This window comes from Miscanthus floridulus, chromosome 12, assembly GCF_019320115.1.
Source record: "Miscanthus floridulus cultivar M001 chromosome 12, ASM1932011v1, whole genome shotgun sequence".
Lineage (NCBI taxonomy): Eukaryota > Viridiplantae > Streptophyta > Magnoliopsida > Poales > Poaceae > Miscanthus > Miscanthus floridulus.
Window position 1 is genome coordinate 51,163,348 of NC_089591.1, and position 21,848 is coordinate 51,185,195.

At 49.0% G+C, this 21,848-nt stretch overlaps 1 protein-coding gene and 1 pseudogene across 1 annotated transcript; one reads left to right on the forward strand and one right to left on the reverse strand.

The window, feature by feature from the left end:
• Positions 1-1,531: 1,531 nt before the first annotated feature.
• LOC136498609 (snakin-2-like) lies at positions 1,532-2,574 on the reverse strand. The gene is made up of 3 exons (XM_066494499.1): positions 2,356-2,574; positions 2,166-2,238; positions 1,532-2,042 (listed from the first exon to the last, which is right to left on the reverse strand). The coding sequence occupies exons 1-3, from the start codon at positions 2,428-2,430 to the stop codon at positions 1,858-1,860; spliced, it is 333 nt and encodes a 110-aa protein (XP_066350596.1). The 5' UTR covers positions 2,431-2,574; the 3' UTR covers positions 1,532-1,857.
• Positions 2,575-16,968: 14,394 nt separating this feature from the next.
• Positions 16,969-19,787, forward strand: LOC136495861 (probable RNA-dependent RNA polymerase 2; annotated as a pseudogene).
• The last annotated feature ends 2,061 nt before the right edge of the window (positions 19,788-21,848 follow it).

Consider the following 21,848-nt stretch of genomic DNA (forward strand, 5'->3'; position numbering starts at 1 on the left):
GGGGCCTAGCTGAAAACTAATCAGCCTGTTCGTTTCGTCGTAAGCAATCGTAGATTATTTACTGCTGACGAGTTTGGTGTGAGAGAAAAATATTATTCTAGCTTATAATCTTCGATCGTATACGAGCAAATGAAAAAGCTAAATATTAGCGTTGATGCAGTATTCATTGCTTACGGCTCCAAGCTGGCAATCTGGCAGATAAGCATGAGCCGCTAAGGTTCATCTGGTCTCCAACTCTTCATTCTGTACGGGTGCGGCGCACGGCAACGAGATTTATAAGGTCATACTTTTTCGGTCAGCGAACACAACAAATCAGCCCGAACAGGGCAAAAGCTCAGTGGAGCTTGGTGGCGCTGCAAGTGCTAGTATGATGCAGCCACGCAGGCGTGGTGACCAGCGACATGTTTCATGAGCGTTCGTTCCATTCAACCCATTCCTGATTTTTACTAGTGCCGCCATGGGCCATGGACATGCATAATGCATATGTGCGGCCCGAGCAACACGACAGGAACATGAGACGGAGGCTACGAGTACGTTGCTGGAGAACAGATGGACTTGGCATTTGCCTTTGCCTCAGTTGGTCGCCCGTTAGTATTTTTCTTTCACCGTCCTGATGTTTCATGCGAAGACCCACTAAGCTTATCGTAATCTCTGTGTTTAGTTCACGAAATGAAAAATTTTGAATGTCACATCGGATATTTTAGGGATGTCGAAAGAAGTTTTCGGATACTAATAAAAAAACTAATTACATAGCTCATCTGAAAACTACGAGACGAATTTATTAAGCCTAATTAATCAATCATTAGCGCATGTTAGTTACTGTAGCACTTATGGCTAATCATAGACTAATTAGTCTTAAAACATTCGTCTCGCGATTTCCAAAATGTGCAATTAGTTTTTTTCGTCTATATTTAATACTCCATGCATATACCGTAAGATTCGATGTAATAATTTAGGTTGGAAATTTTTTTTTGAACTAAACCAGGCCTCAGTTGCCATGCCGGACTGGCCTATGCATTTGCAGGGGTTGGTCATTAAACAATCATCGTGTCCTGGCGACCCTGCCGTACATTATGGCGTTTCATGAGCATGCGAAACAGGCCTTACTGCCAGGACAAATTTATTTACTTTTAATCCCTTTGCGATCCATGGTTGTAAGCAGTGATGAGAAGGGTATGGATATTTTTCAACCTATTCGATACCGAATCCGTTTAGAAGGGTTTAGATCTATCCGTATCCAAATCTAGATATTCAACATCCGATACCGTATCTGTATCCGAATACTCAAATTATATATTTATGATGTCGTCATCCAATCATATTCTATCCGGCATGGCTGACACTATCCGTATTTGGATCCAAATCCGACCAGAAATATAAAAACAAATGTAATATCCGATCTGTTTTCATTTTCATCCCATAGTTGTGAGTAGAATGCTAATCCGGCTGTTATACGGGAGTTACATTCTTTGACATTGTAAGACTCTGTATTTGCTGCTGAACAAATGAACAACCGGCAGCTAATAAGGTAAACAGTGGCAAGCAAAAACACTAGAAATTTGGGACATTGATGCACCCCAGATGGATTTTACTGCTACGGATTTTTACAGGAACAGAGTCACCACAAGCCCATCAACATCATCATCACAAAAGATAGGAGTACGTACTACCAACAAACAAACAGCACATGCACAACAACCAGCAGCTAGCTAGATAGCTACAGCCTACATCTACGCCGACGGGGTCGGAATGTCGGATCATACAAAACGTGGCGCCATTGGTGCGCCCACGAACTCAGGCTGCTTTCGGACGGGGAACACGCTGCCACCCCCAGCCTCCACCCCCATTCTCTCGGACTCACGGGCACTTGGTCCTGTTGCCGTGCGTGGTCCAATCGGTGTAGCACTTGCCGCACGTCTGCTGGTTGCCGGCCGTGCCTGCCGGCACGCAGCGGCAGACGCTGCAGCACTTGAGGCACGCCCGGGCGCACCGGTTCTTGCGCGACTGCGCGCCGCACCGCACGTCGCACGCGCCCCCGCAGTCTGCATGCAAGCGCCCCGCCGCCGCAGCACGCCGAGGAAAATACCGGCAAAGGGTCAGGCGACGCGAGAGAACAAACAAGGATCATGCCACAGAGGCTGACGACTATTTTGCGGTGGCTGTACCTTTGGCGGGGTCGACGATCTGGTGCGGCGGAGGGCCGAGCGGAGGAGCCGGTGGGTAGCCGCCCGGAGCAGCCTGCTCGTCGAACAGACCAAGCCCATCAGAGGGTTTCAGTTTCAGAGAGAAATCAGGAGGCAGGACGACAAGAATGGACTACTAATCGCCTAATCGGTTTCACCATGGACGCATTACCTTGGTGTTGCTGTTGGTGAGCAGGAGGAGAGACGCTACCAAGGCCATGACCACCGCGAGCTTGCTGGGAGCCATTGGTGTGGTGCCTCTGGACACTGGAGGAAGGATGGAGCCTGGAGCCCTGGAGTGGATGGAGGTTTCTCGAGAGCTGTGGAGAGGCTGGGGCCTCCTCTTCTTGTGTGGTGAACTGGCGAAGGCGAAAGCTGGCCAGGGTTAAATAGCCAGAGTGAAAGTGAAGCTGTGCCTGTGGGTGAAGAAGTGTGCTGGCGCTGCCGCTGTAGTCTGGGGAGTGATGGTCTGATCTGAATGTCTGATGGAGCGCGTCAGTTTTGTGTGCGATCCTGGGCGCGGTAAATGCGCCAGGTTGGCGCCGGGGCAGCGCGCGCGCCGCGCCCGCGGAGTGAGCAGGTGGCCTGCACTGCACTTTACGGCTCTGCGCTGCCTCGCCCAATCGCCTTAAGGCCCCGTATAGATCCAAAATTTTTGGATTTTGGCTATCATAGCACTTTCGTTTATATTTGGCAATTAGTGTCTAATTATAGACTAATATGTTCAAAAGTTTCGTCTCGCGATTTCTCACCTAACTGTGCAATTAGTTTTTTTCGTCTACATTTAGTACTCCATACATGTGCCGCAAGATTGATGTGACAAGTACTATGCAAAATTTTTTTGCAACTAAACAGGCCCTAAGTAAATCAGCCTGTTCGCTGGTTGGTTTCAACCAGCCCAAACCAGCCAGTCAACAGTGTTTTCCTCTCACAATAAACCAGCACCAGCCAGTCTAAACCAGCCCAGAAACCAACCAGTAAACAGGCCGAATGGGTTTTGTCCAACTGACAGGGCACCACACTTCTATCACTGATTAGTGATTATTACGGAGAGCTGCAGTGTCATGAAAAGATTATACTCTAATCTAAAACAAAGACCTAGCAAAACTTCTCTCACGACTGTAATTTTCTAAACAAATTGCAGATCAGTGGCGAAGTTAGAGCTCCAACGAGGGGGGGGGGGGGGGGGGGGGGTTGCATAAAGGGTTCAGAAATTTGACCGAATTTCGTTGATTTTTTGTTCTATCATTGACCTCTAGTAAATTTACATACGAGTAATGGCCATTTCATTCGGACAATATTTGTTGAACTTTCTAAAATTCTAGCCAAAATTTTATACTTTTTGATTGAAGTTTTAGGGATTTCATGATTTTCTATCCCATCGGTCTCCTCGAGTTTGTGTCTCTCAACCAGTAAGTCAAACTCTGAGTGCAACACTTCAGTTCTACTTAAATCCTATTTGGCATGGCTCTAAAGCGATGTGGTCCCTTGCTAGAGTGCGCAGATGAGCTAGAGCCGATGGCCCCGTTCGCTTGTCTTAAAAATGGCTTGTTTGGCTTCTTTTTTCAACCGGAACAGTGTTTTTCTCTCACAACAATTCAGCCGGAACAGTGTTTTCAGCCAATTTCAGCCAAGTTTCAAACCAGCGAACGGGACCGATGAAGCTAAAAACCGACTCCTAGTTCATTTATCTAATTACATTTTTACAATATCGATATGACAATACTAGTAACCCAAATGACATACTACTATGGTCCACTAATTTTAAATACTAAACTCTTATAGAACCTTATAGTTTGACAAGTCAAGCCTATCTCCTAATTACAAAATAATAAAAACGAGACTCATTAACTTATCTCATATGTAATTGGTATCCGGCCTATCTATGTCTCAACTGGAAAAAAAAAATCTCCCAATACAAACGAGTACACCTATTCATATATTTCATATCTATTCCTATAACTGAGCCAATTAGCAAGCGAGCAGTTATTGTAAACTTATATGCCTTAGTTTTGGATTGGCATTGGTCTACTAAAACTCTTTCACGCTTCCAGTATTCCACGTTGGGCAGTGGGGTGCATGAACCTTGGCTGAGGGGGGTGCACCTGTGGTAATTTGAGATTGTTAGCACTTAATTTTGTTTTTACCTTGGGTGTATTGGCACTCCCCACAGCATAGGCAGCTTCACCCCTGTTGCAGTTTAAGGGAGCATACGACGCCATATTCATAGAGAACCTGACGCCAAGCCACGTGGCAGCCCTAGACGAGTTGTTCCCATCAACCAACAGCAGGGCGAGCAGAAGAGCGCTCTTCTCAGCCAGCAGCAGGGCCGCCTAGCTTCCTAGGTTGCAGCGATGTTTTTAGTTCGGTTGTTTACCATTTATGTAATACTATAGTTTATAACAGTCTCCTAGGTAAGTCCACTAATAACTATAAAACCATCTAGCGCGTTCATCCGGAACGTGTCAAACTCTTTTTGTTAATTATAATGATACGTAAATCTTTTACGTATTTAAGAAGAAAAAAAATCAGGAACCAGGAACCCATCTATACAATAGTATAATAAGCGTGCAATCCAAAAACTCCGTCTGCTCTCACAGAACACTGTTACCGGCACAGTCATCTATACAATAGTATAATAAGCGTGCAATCCAAAAACTCCGTCTGCTCTCACAGAACACTGTTACCGGCACAGTCAACGCGCGATGTGTTTTCCCTGCTGAACAGTAACGGGTTTTCGTAAACAGTAACCGGGTTTTTGAACAGTACTTACCCGTTAAGGAACAGTACCACCCTGTTTTTTCCTTCTTTTTTTGGACGCAATACAAATATTTTTTCCCCACTATTACCCGCGCAAAGCGCGGGGCTCCCTGCTAGTAAAAAATATTTCGGGGCATGTTTTAGGGCCTTGGCTCTGTAGTCCCTAGGCCCAAATCCCTCTCTAAATACAAATAATATAAGTTAGAGAAACTCCAGCATAAACCTCAAATAGGGGTCTCTATTCTTTATTTAAGGGCTCTCCCTACTTTTGATGGTCAGTTTTCTTTGCATCTACTCCAATATGAGCTCTTAATTCAAGGTTATCAAATCCATTCAAGTAGACATTGGCGTATGAGACACCGAAGATGGCATGGGGAGGGCGAGAAGCACCGGGGCACAGGAAGGGGAGCCATGACTAGGTCGAGTGCCTCGACACAGCAAGGAGAGGAGCCGCATTGAACGAACCGTGGAGATAGAGGCAACCTAAGCATGGAGGCGTAACACACGCCTTCATAGTGACAAATGGATACAAGGGCCTCGATGTGAAGGTGTCGATAGTGTCGGCAGCCATGGCAACAGTCATGTCGGTCTCTCTCCATCCCCTACCTTTTCCCTTTAGGTGAGCTTGTCGTTGATTTGTATCTACGTCACCCGATTGCAAGCCATGTTGGATCCTTTTTTTTCTTTTTGTGCACTGCAATGTGGTTTTGATTTGTGTGGCCTTTGTTTCCTTACCCTAATCTGATGAGAGCATTGCGGATTCGGTGCAACTTTACGAACAAAAGCTACTACCAACGTCAAGAAGGGTCGTCCAAGCACCAAACCTGGGGCATGGACTCCCCAATCTCGAGGACTCCGACTCAGAGGATGGTCAAGGGCGACAGTGAAGGGCTCAGCGGGCCTTGTAGATCTACACAAAGGCTAAGTTGTTTTTAAAAACAATAGGAAAAAACATTAGAGGCGGGCAAGAAATCTACCTTTGTTAATCGACATTAACAAGGGCTTTATGAGTAGACGCTAATGACACCTCCGTCTTTGAAGTTCATCGTGAACAGCCTCTAATATCCTTTTTGATAATAGAGGAATCTTCAAACCGTTTTGACTCCCCACAATGTCCTCATAGCCCTCCCTGTTCCTTACGTGACCTGGAACTCGTTTCTCCCATGGCTGCGCGCGGGCAGCGGCGGCCGCTTCAATTCGTGCGGTGCCTGCCTGCTGCCTCTCCCCATTGTGGTTGCCCCTAACGTCGATGCTAGCAGACGTGTTTGGGACATCGAATCTGTGCACCGCGAAGGGTCTCTGCACACGCACGGTGGCGTGGTGTGTGACTGGTGTGGTGCTCGACGCAAGGGCGGGCGCAGCCGCGCAGGGGTGGGGCTGTGCAGGCTGCTGGTGCTGAGCTGCGTTCCACCGAGGGCCGGGAGCATGTGCGGGCGTGCGCTGCCCTGCCCTGCTACTGGCTGCAGCGTCCTGTGGTGTGGGCGAGCGGCCCGTGCCTGCCACTGCCACGGAGTACGAGCTGCCTACGACGCATTCCTGTGGGGAGGCGTCACGCACTCACGCGTCGCTAGGCCTTGTCGGATCCGGCCAGAGCAAGCGCAAACGGGTACAGTACCCCCACACCACGGCCCGTAGCCCAGTGGACCCGTGGAAGGAGGGAATCTTAGGGGCCAGAGACGGGCCCAGTGTCAGTCGCGCTTGTCGTTTGTGCTGTTTCGCGCGTGCGTCATCCAGTCCAGGGCACTCAGAGCGAGATAATGCGTGAGCTGGGCCGCGTACCCAGTTTTCGAGTCGAGCAGCAGAACTAAACTTCGTGGATACTTCAGAAGATAAACAATGTGTTCGGCTGCTGCATTAAATAGCGAATTTTGGATGATTTTGATGATTAAATAGTATTAGAGAGAATAAGCTGAAATAAATTGGAACGCTGGGAGTGTACCAGTCGAACGCTATGAAAATAGCGTTTTTTTTTTCAAGAGATATTTGTCGGTGCCTGGCGAGCGGCGAGTATAGCTGGCCATGCAGCCCGAGGCACGATGATACGGTACGAAGCCCGCTTTTTTAGTCTGACACGAGCACAGCATGGCCCGGTGATATGTGGGCCCGAACTGGCCCGGCCCGAGGGAGCAGGCCATGCCTGGGCCGCTGCTCAGGCCCGTGGGCTGGCACGGCACAGCCCGACCTGCGTCAGCCGGCCCAATAGTGGCCCGGCCACCCCCTCCCCCTCCTCACTCATCCTCCCCTCCCCAAGGCCCAGCGCGGCCGGCCCACCTTCCCTGCCTCCGTCCCCTCCGCATATAAAAGCGCACGGGCCGGCTCCACACCACAGCGCAAGCTTGCCCTCGCCTCGCCTGGCTCGCCCTCCGTCCCCCTTTCCCACACGCGCCGACTCCCTTTCCCACACGCGCAAGCTCGCTCCTCCGTTCGTCCTTCTCCACTCCGCCGCTGAGGTGCACCGCCATGGGCTCGGGGCTCCTCACCTCCGTACCTCTTCTTGCTGCACGCGGCCGGATCCTCCTCAATGGCGTCCACCGTCACCTCCCGTGGGCTGCCCCTGCCTCCTCCTGCCACGCGTGGGTGCGCGGCCGCCGCCTCCAGCCGGACCTGCCTCGGGTGCGCGACGTCGAGCTCGGCAGCAGCAGTAGCGTCGAGCGGGCGGCCTCCTCCATCCTCCACGGATCCGGCCTCCTCCATCCTCCTCCTGGCTCCTGCCGCCGGATCCGGCGGTCACCGCCAGCCCACCACCTCTCGTGACTCAAGTAGCTTGCGCCGACGGCCTCCCCTCCCCCGCCTCTCTCTCTCTCTCTCTTGGTTGTGGTTGCGGGCTTCGGGATGGCCGCATTCGCACCCCGCTTCTCCCCACACGCGACGCGGGAGACGGGCCTCCTGCCCTCCGTGCCACCCGCCGCCGCCGTTTTGACCTCGTCCTCCGTCCTCTCTCCTTTCCCCTGCTGAGGTGGGCCTCGGACCGACCTGGCCTGTTAAAAAGACCATGCTTTCCGGGCCGGCCCGGCACGGAAAGTGGCCCGACAGGCCGTGCCTGGGCCATCGGTTAGGCACGGTGGACTGGGGCGGCATGGCCCGGTGGCCCGTCGTGCTCTACCGTGCCGTGCCCTACCGGGCCGTGCCTAGCATGGGCCCGTACCGAGCAGCCCGAATGGCCAGCTATAGCGGCGAGCGCCGAGCGTGCCATGTCCCTGTAGGGCGTAGGCTGCTCATCCCCAGACCACACCCAAACGGAAAACGCTCCGTCGGTCGAAGGCTGGCAAGTGGCAAGTGATTCCAGTTTTCACGGCTCACGGTGACGGACACTACAACGCGGCTGGCCCGCTCTTAGCCGGGCCTTCTTCTTCTGCATCCTACAAAGTACTTCTGTCTGTCGTCGGAGGCATCCTACGAAATACTTACCACGTCTGTCCCAAAATAGCTATAGTTCTCTCTTCACGAGAAATAATTTTAAGCCTTGTTCATTTGACTTACAAACCGTATTTTTTAAGACAATGAATAGTATTTTTCTCTCACAGCAAATCAGCCAACGGTACTTTCAGTCATAGCTTATCAGTCAAGCAAACAGAGCATTAATTATAACTAGTAGAGCCGTGAAATTACACATGTACCCTCGCTCTCCATCGTTGCATCTTTAGAGAATTATTCGCAGGTAAGACAGAGGAAGTAGGAATTCTGAAGAATTCTTCACAAGTAGGACTTCTGGTAAGACAGAGGAATGGACAGTTGATCATCACTTAGTGTCCTGTTCGCTTGGCTGATAAGCCATGACGGAAAGTATTGTTGACTGATTTGTTATGAGAGAAAAATAATGTTCGTTGGCTGAAAAAGTACGACTTATAAGCCAAACGAACATGACTTAGAATTGCATCTATTTTGAGACATGATTTACACCAGGATTCCATTCTTTTTGGACGGAGTGAGTAGTTTTTAAGTCATATAGAGTAGAGATATTTTTAATTGGTGGGTCTCATTGAAAAAGGTGATCTCTAACTCTACAATTATATTCTTTTTGGACAATATTTGAAATGCAAGATTATATACTTTTTGGGACGGAGGGGGTAATTTTAAATAAAAAGATATTAATATTTATAATATATAATTAATATCATTAGATAGATCTTTAAATTTATTTTTATAATAAATTTATTTAGAGATACAGATGTTGCACGTATTTTTTATAAATCTAGTCAAACTTGTGGCACGAAAATAAAAAACGATAAATAATATGAGACGTCTGTCAACTGGTTAAGCTCAATAGGGTCCGTGCTCAGGATTGTTGTTCAGCCAGGGCCGTTCAGAGGTACTCCCTCTGTCGAGAAAAAAATGCAACTACGAATTATGTGCTAGCATAAGTGGTTTATGTTTAACCAAATTTCTAGTAAATACTATTTATATTTACGGCTCCAAAATAATTTATTATAAAAATACATTTTGTAGTTAATCTAATAATATTTATTTGGTATCATAAATATTGATACTTTTTTTATCTATAATTGATTCAACTTAGGATAAAAAAATAATATTGTACTAGAATTACGTTCTTTTTGGAGTACCATACTACCATATGCATGAAAAAAAATTGATCCTATTCAGAAACAAAGAGCCACGTTTGACTTTGACTACTGTAGTTTGGGAAAACATGGTAAGTTGGCAACATTCAAAAAATAAACGTGAGTACCTTCAACTTCAAGAAATATGCATCACAATTCACAACAGAAACATAGAGCATACCATAGTTTGTCGAAAGCAATTTTAGAGCCTGATTGGCACAGCAAGTTGTTGTGAGCTGTTTTTTACCAAACACTCATTTCCAAAACAGTTTTATGAGTGAAGTTGTTTTTCTCCTCTCACAAAAATATGAGTTGGGATGAAACTGAAAATAATAGCTTATCCTAGCTCTCTCCCTTATGAACTGTTGGTGAAGCTATTTTGTCATCCACTTTTTTCAAAACAGCTCAGCTTCGTAAAAAAAAAAAGGTGCTCGTAAAGCTATTTTTCCAAAAGAAAAAAAAAACAGCTTCACTAAAGCTGAGCTGTGGCAAACATGCCTTTAGCAAAACTGCAGGAGGGATCGTATTTGGTATACGAGAATAAAGTTTATAGTAGATCGGACTACTCTACACTCCGATGTACTCTCAGCTTTGACTTTTCAAGAGAAACTCGTACTGAGCCAGCGTCTTATTCCACTGTTGCTGAGAAAATTCAGATGCACCCACCCACCTTATAGTCGATTGAAAACATCAAGGCATTACACGACTATAAAATGTCACATACTTTGATTAACCATTCCTAGTGACCCACCGTTTACCATCATAACCATTGAACTTGGTGAAGCACCCCGCTCCCTTGATTCCTAGGAGAAAATAAAAAATAGGTAGGACCAGCAATACCACGAACAAAGAAAATAATGAAGAAAAATGCACATTCGTCTATGCGCATTGCTTGCTCTCATGGAACTTGGAGCTCCAGGGGCATCAATGGCGCCCAGTCCCAGCAGGCTTGCAATGACTTCTTTATCACGAACAAAGAAAACAAATGAAGGAATGCACGTTTGTCTAGAGTCATCAATGGCTCCCAGCAAGCCATTGGAATATATATGATGAAGATGGTGGCTTCTTTACCATCAGCTTAGGACCGCCTTACCCATGGCCATGGCTAAGGAAAGCGTAGCACCTCCGGATCTCCATGGCCGAAACCACACCAGAAGACCTAACCATGTATTTCCTGGTGGAAGAACAGTATCACTAGCAGTGATGGTCACCACAGTGTTATTCGTCCTCCTCCTCCCTACACATCATCCTGCGACTTTGTACCGCTCTCCTATGACTGGTATGCCTCTACTCACTAGCACATATTTATTTGCTCTTTCATCATGCAGCATTGCTACAAGTGTTGCATTCTTACTTTCTTAGCCAGATTTCTAGAGTACTTGAGTTCCAAGTGAGACTTCTTTTTTTTTTCCCCAAAATTTACCGGTTCTTTTTTCCCCCCGTTTTGAATATAAAATTAGCTGCAGCATAAGATACCAGATCGATGCTCTACAGCAAGTCAAGTTTTGTTTTCTATCAAAATCGTAGACAGCAAGTTTAGCAAGCCTGCGATTTGAAAAGCATATCAAACCCACCTGTCTCTGCATATTCAAATGACTTCTTCAGCTTTCATATAATCTGTATATGGTGAACCTTGTAATGGTCTGCATGCCAGATTTAGATTATGAGAAAGGGGAGAATGCCAAAAAGATCATTTCAAAACCTTATAAAAACATAAGTAAAAAATAAAAATAAACAAAGAAAAAGAGACCCCTTTGCCTCTGAAAATTTGAATGCATCTCGAATTCTCGATACAATTCAACTGTCACATATCAGTAAACAAAGATTGGCGACCGCCGGCCGCTAACATTTCCTAATAGTTTCAAAAGAGCTCTACCCAAGAAATATCATAGGATTTTGATCTTTTTATAGGTCACGATGACAAAGCCTGCAATCTTTTCAACGGCACATGGGTCAGAGATTTCAGAGGTCCACTCTACAGTAACATAACATGCCCTACAATGCCAGAGTCAAGAAACTGTGGGAAGTATGGGAAGCAAATGGATTATGTAAACTGGAAGTGGATGCCACATGGTTTTGACATGGTAATGTTTGAACCTCAGCTGTTCTTGAATATTGTCCGAGGGAAGACACTAACGTTCGCTGCAGATTCAATTGGACGGAACCAGATGGAATCACTACTTTGCTTACCGTCTCAGGTGAGCAACCTGTGTTTTAGCACTGTGAGATACTAATGACATGTAGCGATATACCCTTAATCACCAGTGACAGATTGGCATAGTATAGAGTAGACCTAGTGTTCTAGAAAGATTCCCATGAATTTCCTTGCATCACTAAGGATAAGAGCACAAGTCAATTTGGATTAATATTCAGTTATATCATGTCAATTAGGAGATATCCTAATATTGTCCTATCTTTACATAGCCAGATTCATATGGTCGAGTGATCTAGAGGCCACAGTAGGCCAAAGTGGCTCAAGGCTTGATCTGTCTATGTGATAATCTAAAATCGCATGAAGTTAACTTCTATGGTGTCATGGTGTCGGGTTCATAAACCCAGGGCCCCTCGCGGACCGGCTTTCCAACAAAGGCTCGGCTCAAGCAGACAACGCGCAACTCATGTGCCGTCCCAAGTACCTAAACGACAGGCCAGAGGGGCGATCCAACCTCCGACCGAAAGGCCTGGTCGAGGAGGAATGGCACCCGCTTCCGACTCCGGCGCGCCTCTTTGACCGGAGCGCTCATTTCGGTCTGCAGCTCGCCTCCGGACGACCTCTCCGACCGGAAAGCCTGGCCAAACACCGCTTCCGACTCCAACCCGCGTCTCCGACCGGGGATGCGCCAAACCCCTGTTCACTGCTCTTCTCCGACTGACGCGATCAGAGCCGACTGGGACCAACCGACCGGGGACGCCCGCTCGGTAAAGACCAGGAAACAGACGGAGAAAGTAAGGCAGGGCGCACAAGTCAAACCGCAATACCAGGGACCGTACCCTGTACACCTGCAGAAACAGCACTCTACGACCTCCCTTGCACGACAGAACTCAAGCAGTGTACCCAAGCAGTGTTGTAGGCGCCGACATTTTCCCCTACAGTATTGTGGACGTCATTAACTCACATACGGTAAGGCTCCCCCATGCCTCTGGGCATCGACAATGTTGTGGGCGCCGGCATTTTACCGTACCAGGTGAACATGGTAAAACCCCTTGCATGCCTCCAGGTATCAACAGTGTGGCAGACGCCGACGTCTACCATACCCTAAGAAGACAACACAACCTCCCATGTGCATCTGACATTCAACAGTATTGTGGACGCCTACCATCATCCTGTACCCGCCGGCATGGGCAACAAGGCTTAGTAGCATACGTACTCTCTCACTTTCACTTGTAAGGTCATCCCCTTCATCTATAAAAGGGGATGCGCTCTCTCCCAATAGGTAGATTCATTAGATCGATCAAGTTCACTAGGACACAATAGCAGAACCACCAGGTTCAAACCACGAGCACCCGCTCGAACACTTAGCATATAGTGGAGCTCCTGTCGCTCTCGGTCCCTCTGACCAGAGTTCGATTGGACCTCTTGTACCCCCATCTTTCTCCTCCTTGTTTGTAACCTCACTGCAAACTTTGAGCACCTGGACTCAAGAATAAAGTCACCAACCGACTCAAACTGGACGTAGGGCACGTTGCCTGAACAAGTATAAACCCTGTGTCATTGAGTGTTAGGCCACCTCCGATCACAACGTACGGTAAAACTATAAATATTTACGTGTTGGTCACTTTCTGCACTGGCAGTTGACGTCGTCCGTGGGGAAGACATTGTACGCTCAACACTTTTTGGTCATCGGATGACCCACTTTTCCGCCACCTTCGCCATGGCGAGCTCAAGCGATACGACTCGCTTCGGCTCACTGAAGTTTCCCGCACTCCCACCTGTTGGGATGTGGGTTCCACCCATCTCCAAGCCGTCCTAGGCCTTCCTCTTTGGATGCCTAGACTTCTTCGCCGATCGGTTCGACGTACTACACCTCCGCGAGGAGGCACTCGTTCCAACGCCCGTCGGAGGGGCACCCTCCATCGGCTCCGGGACGCATGACGACTTCAACGACGAGATACCTGCGCTTCATTCTGAGCAAACTCTCTGCTCAAACCCCGCTGTGAGTAATGTACAAGTTGTTAATTACTTGTTATTCTCTATCTTCCGCCGATTATCCGGAGGGACCTCGTTGTCCCCGCCGCGACCGCCATGCGACCGGTTCCCCTACGGCCTCGCGTCACCCGCGGACGCGTACGCCCGGGGGCTCCAAAGGATGCCGGCGCCGCCCCCTCTCACATCCGAATTCGTGGGGATGGCGAGATATGCTCCCACCTATTTCCTCGACCTCATGGGTGACGATGTTGAGAGTGATGGCTCCAGCATCGGCGACGTGGCGCCTAGCCACTGTCCGTCCCGAGAGTGCGCTATGGCGGACGCTCCGGAACAGCCACAGGTGGTAATGGAGTCCTTGCAGACTCACACCCCTCCAGACCCTCATGCAGAGACCCCCGCGCTCACATGAGAGCACGGCGAGGAGCTACTACAATAGCGGTTGAACCAGCCGTTGACTGCGCCAGCGCGCTCGGCGCACCACACTACGCCCCATGCGCAGAAACCGACGAGCGGCGCTCGAGGTCACGCCCGTCAGGTCCAGCGCAAACACCATGGATGGGGGACGATCCCCCATAGTTCGCTCGGGCCAATTAGAACATCGCCGCTGCGGCAATGCTTCTGCGCGGCCTTCCTGAACCGAACGACCCCCCAAGAACAGGCGATCCACCGGAACCTCCGTGCAATGGTGGAAACCGCTGCCGTTCAATAGGCGGAGAGCTCCATATCGCGACACCGACTCGCGGCCTCTCTCCCCAACAGAGGAGTGGGGACGCACTAGACGAATCGTTCCACCCGCCCACCACTACGACCGCCGAGCGTGGCATAGGAGGTTGCATCTTCGCCTCGTCTTGACTTGGCGATCGCTCCGCACCGACCGCCTGTACATGAGCGGCTCAGGCCGAACCAAGACGCTCGCAGCGTCATCAGCAACCGGAGTCCCAGCCCAGATGATTCGGGACCATGGGCCTTTGTCCGACGCATCTAGAGAGCGCCACTCCTGCAACGCTCCAACGGAGGCCGAGGCAAAGGCAAAGCCAAGCGTCAGGATCAGGATGAGGGCCCCTCCACGTAGAGGGGAAAAAAGAACAGAAAAGATCGCCGCCGATTGGCCAATTCCGCGTTGGTCGCCACGGCTGATCACACGGGCAAGCAGCCCCAGCAGGACCTTCTGGGCCACTTCAACGAGCTCATGGAGAGCCCGTGCACCAACCACGCCTACCCATCAAACACCTCTACAAGGACTGCGAGCTCCTCAAGCGCCTTCTGTGATAGGCTGCCGGGCCGAAGGAAGAAAAAGACGAACAAGCAGCAGCCAAGAAAGGGGACGTAGCGGGCAAGGATCTCGATGACAGAAGGTCGAGGTGATCCGACCGGACGCCTATCGACTGAAGGACGACAACGACGATATTCTCACCAACGCTTGGAACAACTATATCGTTTTCTTCCCCTAAAATTCAATCTTGCCATTGTTTACTTAACGTTTGCTCCTATAAAAGCGCCCCGACCTGAACACTTTCGGCCTGCATCGCTCGGGGCTCCACGAGGGTGCACTACTACCTCTCTTTTTGTTTACTGTCACATAGTAAAACTCCTTCCTACCCGAACAAAAGGGTAGTTCGTTCCTTTAAATTACCTTATGTAGCTTTGTTTTAAAATATTCCGACCGATCGCACCCCGTCTCTACCTACGGTTACGAACAGCTGAGCCTCGCGGGCCACGCCCGGGCTCCTAAGGTTGCAGCCTACGGGACGAACGGGCAAGCACGAAAAAGAAAGAATAAACAAATAAAATTATGCTAAGGTAAAACTAAGGAACGAATGGGATGAGCTTCCCCGAACGGAATGACTCCATCACAAAAAACGAAACCGATTGTAGTCATTGAGTACACAAGAATGTTTACACGGGGGCTCCCCAACGAACTTAACTTTTTACATCTGCTAAACTAGTTATACTTTACAAGCTATTGGGGCTGCCCAGCGACATCTGCTGTCGGTGCGGCCGGCGAAGGCATGGGCTGCTCACTCCCCTGCTGGACGACGTTCGGCTCGGTTGAAGGCGGAACGATGTCCACTTCTGACCCCAAGCTCTGCGCCATCTGCAGGCTGGGCGACGTCCTCCTGACGCACGCTTCCGGCCATGTCTGCACGACGAGCATCCATTACCCACTGCGCGGAGACTTGCTCGGCCAACAACCTTGCGTATGGCAGCAAGCTCTCCCCGAGCGACTAGATGTCCTCCGTGCTACAGCCGTCGGCATACCCACTATAGATGGTGGCGAAGTCCAGGTTTGGGTGGTACGTCGCCACCGAAGTCAACACCCTCGACACTCCATAGAACAGCCCGTGGGTACCGAGGGTCCGGACCTCATCCGGAACCTTCGCCAGCCGGATGACAGACGCGCTGGTACTTGGCACCGACCCGAAGACCTCCAAGATGACGAGCTGGGCAACATTGCGAATTTGGTCAAGTTCCCCCTCGAGAGCTCGTCGCTCCTCAAGGGACTTGGCCAACACCTCCGCATTCCGGCCAAGCGTCGCATTGGCCGTCTCCAGGTCCTGCTCCAACTACTCCACCTTTCCGCCCAGCTATGGAAGAAGGGCGACAAGCTCAGAAACAAGCTAAAAGAAGAAACCTAACACGATGAAAAATAGAAAAGGTACGTACCAAGGCGAAAGTTCTCGAGGGCGGAGAGTCCCTCCGCCTGCCGGGCCACCTGCTCGCGCAGCCGGGCGTTCGTCTCCTCCGTCCCCATCACCTAGCCGCAAAACGCGAGCACTTCCTGGTCTACCTCCGACCAGGCCTTTTGCTCCGACACCAAGGCCTTTCGCGCCGACTCTAGGGCGTTCCACTCTGACTCAAGGGTCTCTAGGGATTTTTGGAGCGCCGCCTCGTTGTCCACCAGGGACTTCCGCAGCTCCGCCTCGGTCTCCGCCTAGCGGGCCTTCGCCGCCTCAAGCCCCCGCTCAGCGGCGGTCGCCCGCTCCGCCGCGAGATGCTTCGCCGTCCGCACCTCGGTCGCTTCCACCGCCCGGTCCTAGGACTCACGGTGGGCGGACTTTAGCTGACGCTCAAGCTCGCCCATCCGGACGTGCTCCATCCGGAGGAAACGGGACTTGCGGCACGACATCTCCTATAGACCCTACAAAAACAAAAAGCAAACATGCTGAGGCAACCAACGAGAGACCAAGGGGTCAAGGACAAGCGCGGAAAACTCACCTCCACGGCAAGTTGCATGTCGCCCTTGACCAACTGCTGGACATACTTAACCTGCTCCCGGACATCCTCAAGCTTCACTGACAGCTTGGCAAGATTGGACTCCATGGCAAGTCCTCTCCCCCCGAGGATGTCCTAGAGCTGGCACTCCTGCGAATCCCGAAGGATGAACTGAACCTTCGTCGGGTCCTCAGGACAGGGCCACACCACGTCAGCCTCCTCCAGCCCGCTGGAGGGTCCAGCCTCCGACCGGACCACCTGAAAGGTCCTAATGGCTAGAGGAAGGGTGAATAGCCTAATAAAAATTTCTACAATGAAGTTCTTTTTCGTCTGAACTGTCTTGTTCACATGGGGAAGCTAGTTGCCAGGCATGTTAACGCTGATCTGTTTAAAGTCCTTGAAGAGCTGTCAATCGATACTTTAAGGAGAATGTTTGAGAAAATGAGCAAATTAAAATCTACCTGCTATGAACCTTTGCAATTTATCAGACATGAGGCTCATAGCATGAGTATGAGCAAGAAAGCCTTGTTGTCCAACAAGGAGGGTGGAAAATTGATGGGGTGTTACAGAATTCACATCACACCATCAAAAATATACTGTTTGGGACCTGAGGAAGAAGTTTCAAATTATGTGGTTAAGTACCACTCTCAGTATGCTTCTGACTTTGCTCGAGTTACTTTTGTTGATGAAGATTGGAGCAAGCTTTCTCCCAATGCATTGTCAGCTAGAACTGAACAAGGTTTCTTTTCTACACCCTTGAAAACTGGCCTGTATCACATCGTATTCTCTCCATTCTAAAGGAAGGATTTTGCATTGGCCCCAAAAAATATGAATTTTTGGCCTTTTCAGCAAGTCAACTTCCTGGTAATTCTGTTTGGATGTTTGCTTCAAATAATTCTTTGACTGCTGAGGGTATAAGGAGGTGGATGGGCCACTTTGAAGATATCCGTTCAGTCTCCAAGTGTGCAGCTAGAATGGGCCAACTGTTTAGCTCCTCCTGGCAAACATTAGAAGTCACATCATATGATGTAGAAGTAATTCCAGATATTGAAGTCACAACTGATGGCACTAAATATATATTTTCTGATGGTATCGGAAAGATTTCTACTAGATTTGCCAGAAATGTTGCCAAGTTAATTGGATTAGACCCTGCTCACCTTCCCTCTGCTTTTCAAATAAGGTATGGGGGCTATAAAGGAGTCGTCGCTGTTGACCCTACTTCCTTTTTCAATCTTTCTCTACGACCTAGTATGAAGAAGTTTGAATCGAAGAGCACTATGCTGAACATTACAAATTGGAGCAAGTCTCAGCCATGTTACGTGAACCGTGAAATTATCCCTCTTCTTTCGACATTGGGGATAAAGGATGAAATATTTGAATCGATGCAACAAGATGATATGCACGAATCAGATGGAATGCTAACAAACAAAAAAGCCGCTTTATCTGTCCTAGGGAAAATCGGTGGTGCTGATACCAAGACGGCAGCTGAGATGCTGCTGCAAGGCTATGAACCAAGTTCAGAGCCTTACCTGTTAATGATTCTTAAAGCCCATCGGGCTAATAGGCTGACCGACATAAGAACTAGGTGTAAGATTCATGTCTAGAAAGGCCGTGTTCTTATTGGTTGTTTGGATGAAACCTGCAAATTAGACTATGGCCAAGTTTACATCAGAATTACAAAGAATCGCAAGGAGCAGAAGTACAGTGAACAGCCATTATTTTGCAATGATGATGGCAAAACAGCTGTAATTGTTGGAAAAGTTGCAATCACAAAAAACCCATGTCTCCATCCTGGTGATGTCAGAGTACTTGAAGCTGTATATGACCCTGCATTGGATGCTAGGGGTCTTATTGATTGTGTTGTATTTCCTCAGAGAGGGGAAAGGTATGTTTGCTATTCTGAAGCTGAAAAATGACTTATCTTTAGAATGTGGAGTTCAATTTCTCTGTCCATGGCTGTGAAGCAGCCTGTCTACTGAACTAAGACACTGTATCTGTCTCTGCTAGCAATGTTATCCATATTATGTTGATTTTGTAGTTTACAATTAACCATTTGGATTAATGTTGTCAATGCTTGCACTATCCTTACTTGTAATCTTCAAATTAATTAGGCCTCATCCAAATGAATGCTCGGGTGGCAATTTGGATGGCGACCTCTTCTTTATGACTTGGGATGACAAACTGACTCCGGAGAAGGTTGATGCACCTATGGACTACACTGCAACGAGGCCACGCATAATGGACCATGCTGTTAGACTCGAGGCACACTCCATACTCTTGAGTGTCTTTCATTCGCTCATTTTTCTGGATTATATGTATATACTATGGTTGATTTGCTGTTGTTCTTATTCAGTTAATCGGATTTCTATAGTCGCAAAATATCAGTTTATAAGCGATCTTTCCTGAGACGATGGATTAAGGCATTTTAATGATAATGATATGTACGGAGCTAAGGAACCTTGCATGTTTCTAAAATGTGTGTATGCATTTAGGATTAACCTCATGAAACAGGTGCTGATAGGGCAATAATGAGCATATAGAACTCGCTGTTAAGACCACATTTTAGTCCAGTCAGCATGGTATTAAGATGGTATGTGCATTATGCTCACTATGAACATTCAGCAAATGCCTGCATATTTCGCCATCTTGCATGGTTATTTTCGCTTGAGCAAAATGTTACAAATGAACATCTGCATGCAAATTCAGAAGCAGCCCTGAGTGCCTCCAGCTGGCCGCCCTGCACTCCATGGCTGTCGACTTTGCCAAGACAGGAGCTCCAGCCGAGATGCCCCTGGCGCTGAGGCCCTGGGAGTTCCAGACTTCATGGAACGATGGGAGAGGCCAATGTACGTCTCCAACGGTGTCCTCGGCAAGCTCAACCGTGCAGCCCTGCGCCACGAGGAGAACGCAGAAGCACTCCTATGAAGTTCAATGAGTACGAAATTTTTATTATAGTTTAAGCATACAATAATTAGCCTACCATAAAAATTTCACCATAATTGGACCACAGAAGCTGCAATTGTTCCAATTAATTACAGACAAAATTAGATTTTTCAATTAATCTAAAACTACAGCAAAAATTTTGTAATAAAGTATATCATATTATATGTTCATTGTGTAGATCTACTCATGTGGAGTCCAACAAAATTAGATTTTCCATTTTATAATTTTTCTGTGATTTACTATGATTTTTTAAAGATTCATCAGAAATTAAAAAAAAAAGACAAAACCATCGCCACTATAGCAAAACCATCGTTACTGTAGCAAAACCACCGTCGAAAACCGCCCGGGGAGTAAAATAGACGGTTTTGAAAAGTTCAGGGGTAAAATAGACGGTTTTATAGTTTGGGGAGTGAAGTAGACCATGGTTGATAGGTGAAGAGTTAAGTAGACTTTTTCTTTTTTTTATTACGGTAATGCTTTATTTAGAGCATTCGGACGTTCCCTTTCTATCCAGACGCATCGAACCAGCAGTGCTGCAACCAGAAACCAATGTTTGGTCTTCTTCCTGCACCCCCTCACATCCAGAAGTCGACGCTCAGTCACGCGATTCTTGTCCCGTCGCTCTCTTCCTCGACAGTCGGCAAGAAGGCAACTCCCTCTGCTCCTCTCCACCGGGACGTCCCTCCTCTCCTCTCCCTGCTGCGCTGGGAGAGCCTGGTACGGCTGGCCACGCGCTGCCATTGCCAGCCTTCGCCCACTGTAGTGGATTGACGGCGCCGAAGCACAGGGCCACAGCATTGTCTTCGTCGCCAAGTTCTTCTGCTGCGCCGGCCTCATGGCCTTCCTCATTGCACTCACAAACACAGAGGCGCAACATACTGTAGCAGGAGGCGTCCGTCCAAACGTCCGGACACTAGCAGTGCCATTTTGGATTAACAAAGTTTTGAAACTTTAGCGGTTAGTAGTTATCAAAAGTATTAAATTTGGAAACATAAGCGTCAAATATGTACGTATAGATTTGGCTCATAAAGTGGTTATCATACATAAGCTCTTATAGAAAGCTAGAAGTCACCACATTAGTATTAGAGCTATATTTATATTTTAGCCAAAAACAGTTGTCCACGTTCCAGCTAGGACTATTTATGACCAGACCACTAGAACCTGCAACGCATGCTGACCAGGGTTGAGTCCAGGTCAAAACACGTGACCGTTAACCGTTACATTGGCGTCTCGCGGTGACAGCAGGAGAAGAGGAAACCGCGGAAGGCGAGACCGCGCGAGTGAGACGAGACGACTACCGAAAGGAAAAGCTGCCTAAACCAAATCAAGATGAGGCTTTTCTATGCATGTCATTAAGAAAGTTTATAATTACACATAAGTTATTAAAAAAATTGACCGTACACGAGTACCATCGTTCTGAACTTCTTTGCTCTCCAAGCCATTCCGTCGATGTTATGTTCGTTTTCACCGTTTGGGAGTCCTGACAAGGAGACCCGGGCAGTCAAAACGTCCATAATACCTCTCTCATCCCTATCCTCTCTCTCAAACTCTCTCTCTCTTTTTCTCGTGCGTGCGGCAGGGGCGGAGCTCGTCCGCGCGCGTCCGCGGCGGCTGGGGCGGAGCTCCCCCGCGCCCGCGCTCGCGGCGGCCGGAGCTCCGTCGGGCGCGAACGTGAGCGGAGCAGGAGATGTCGGACGACGAGGAGCAGGCGGTGGCGGGGGCGGGGCCGGGGGCGCCGTGCGGGGCGTGCAGGACGCTGCGGCGCAGGTGCGTGCCGGGCTGCGTCTTCGCGCGCTACTTCACGGCGGACGACTTCGTAGCCGTGCACGAACTCGAGGAGCAGCTGGCAGCCCCCATCGGGCACGGCGCGGACGCCTAGGCAGGGGACGACATGCGGGGACCGAAGTGCGGACAGGATGCCCCCCTCACGCCGCAGGTGCTCGGCCGCTGCCGTCCCCGCGGGAGCGGACTTGACCGCGAAGACGCCACCGCGTACATGCCCAGCAGCGCGTCCCCAGCTCGCGCGTACATGCCCAGCAGCGC

Excerpts from the sequence above, each read along its gene's own strand:
- LOC136498609 (XM_066494499.1), bottom strand. The coding sequence starts at position 2,430 with ATGGCTCCCAGCAAGCTCGCGGTGGTCATGGCCTTGGTAGCGTCTCTC. Across the intron at positions 2,239-2,355 it reads TCACCAACAGCAACACCAAG|GCTGCTCCGGGCGGCTACCC; the intron begins GTAATGCGTCCA and ends TTCGACGAGCAG. Across the intron at positions 2,043-2,165 it reads GATCGTCGACCCCGCCAAAG|ACTGCGGGGGCGCGTGCGAC; the intron begins GTACAGCCACCG and ends GCTTGCATGCAG.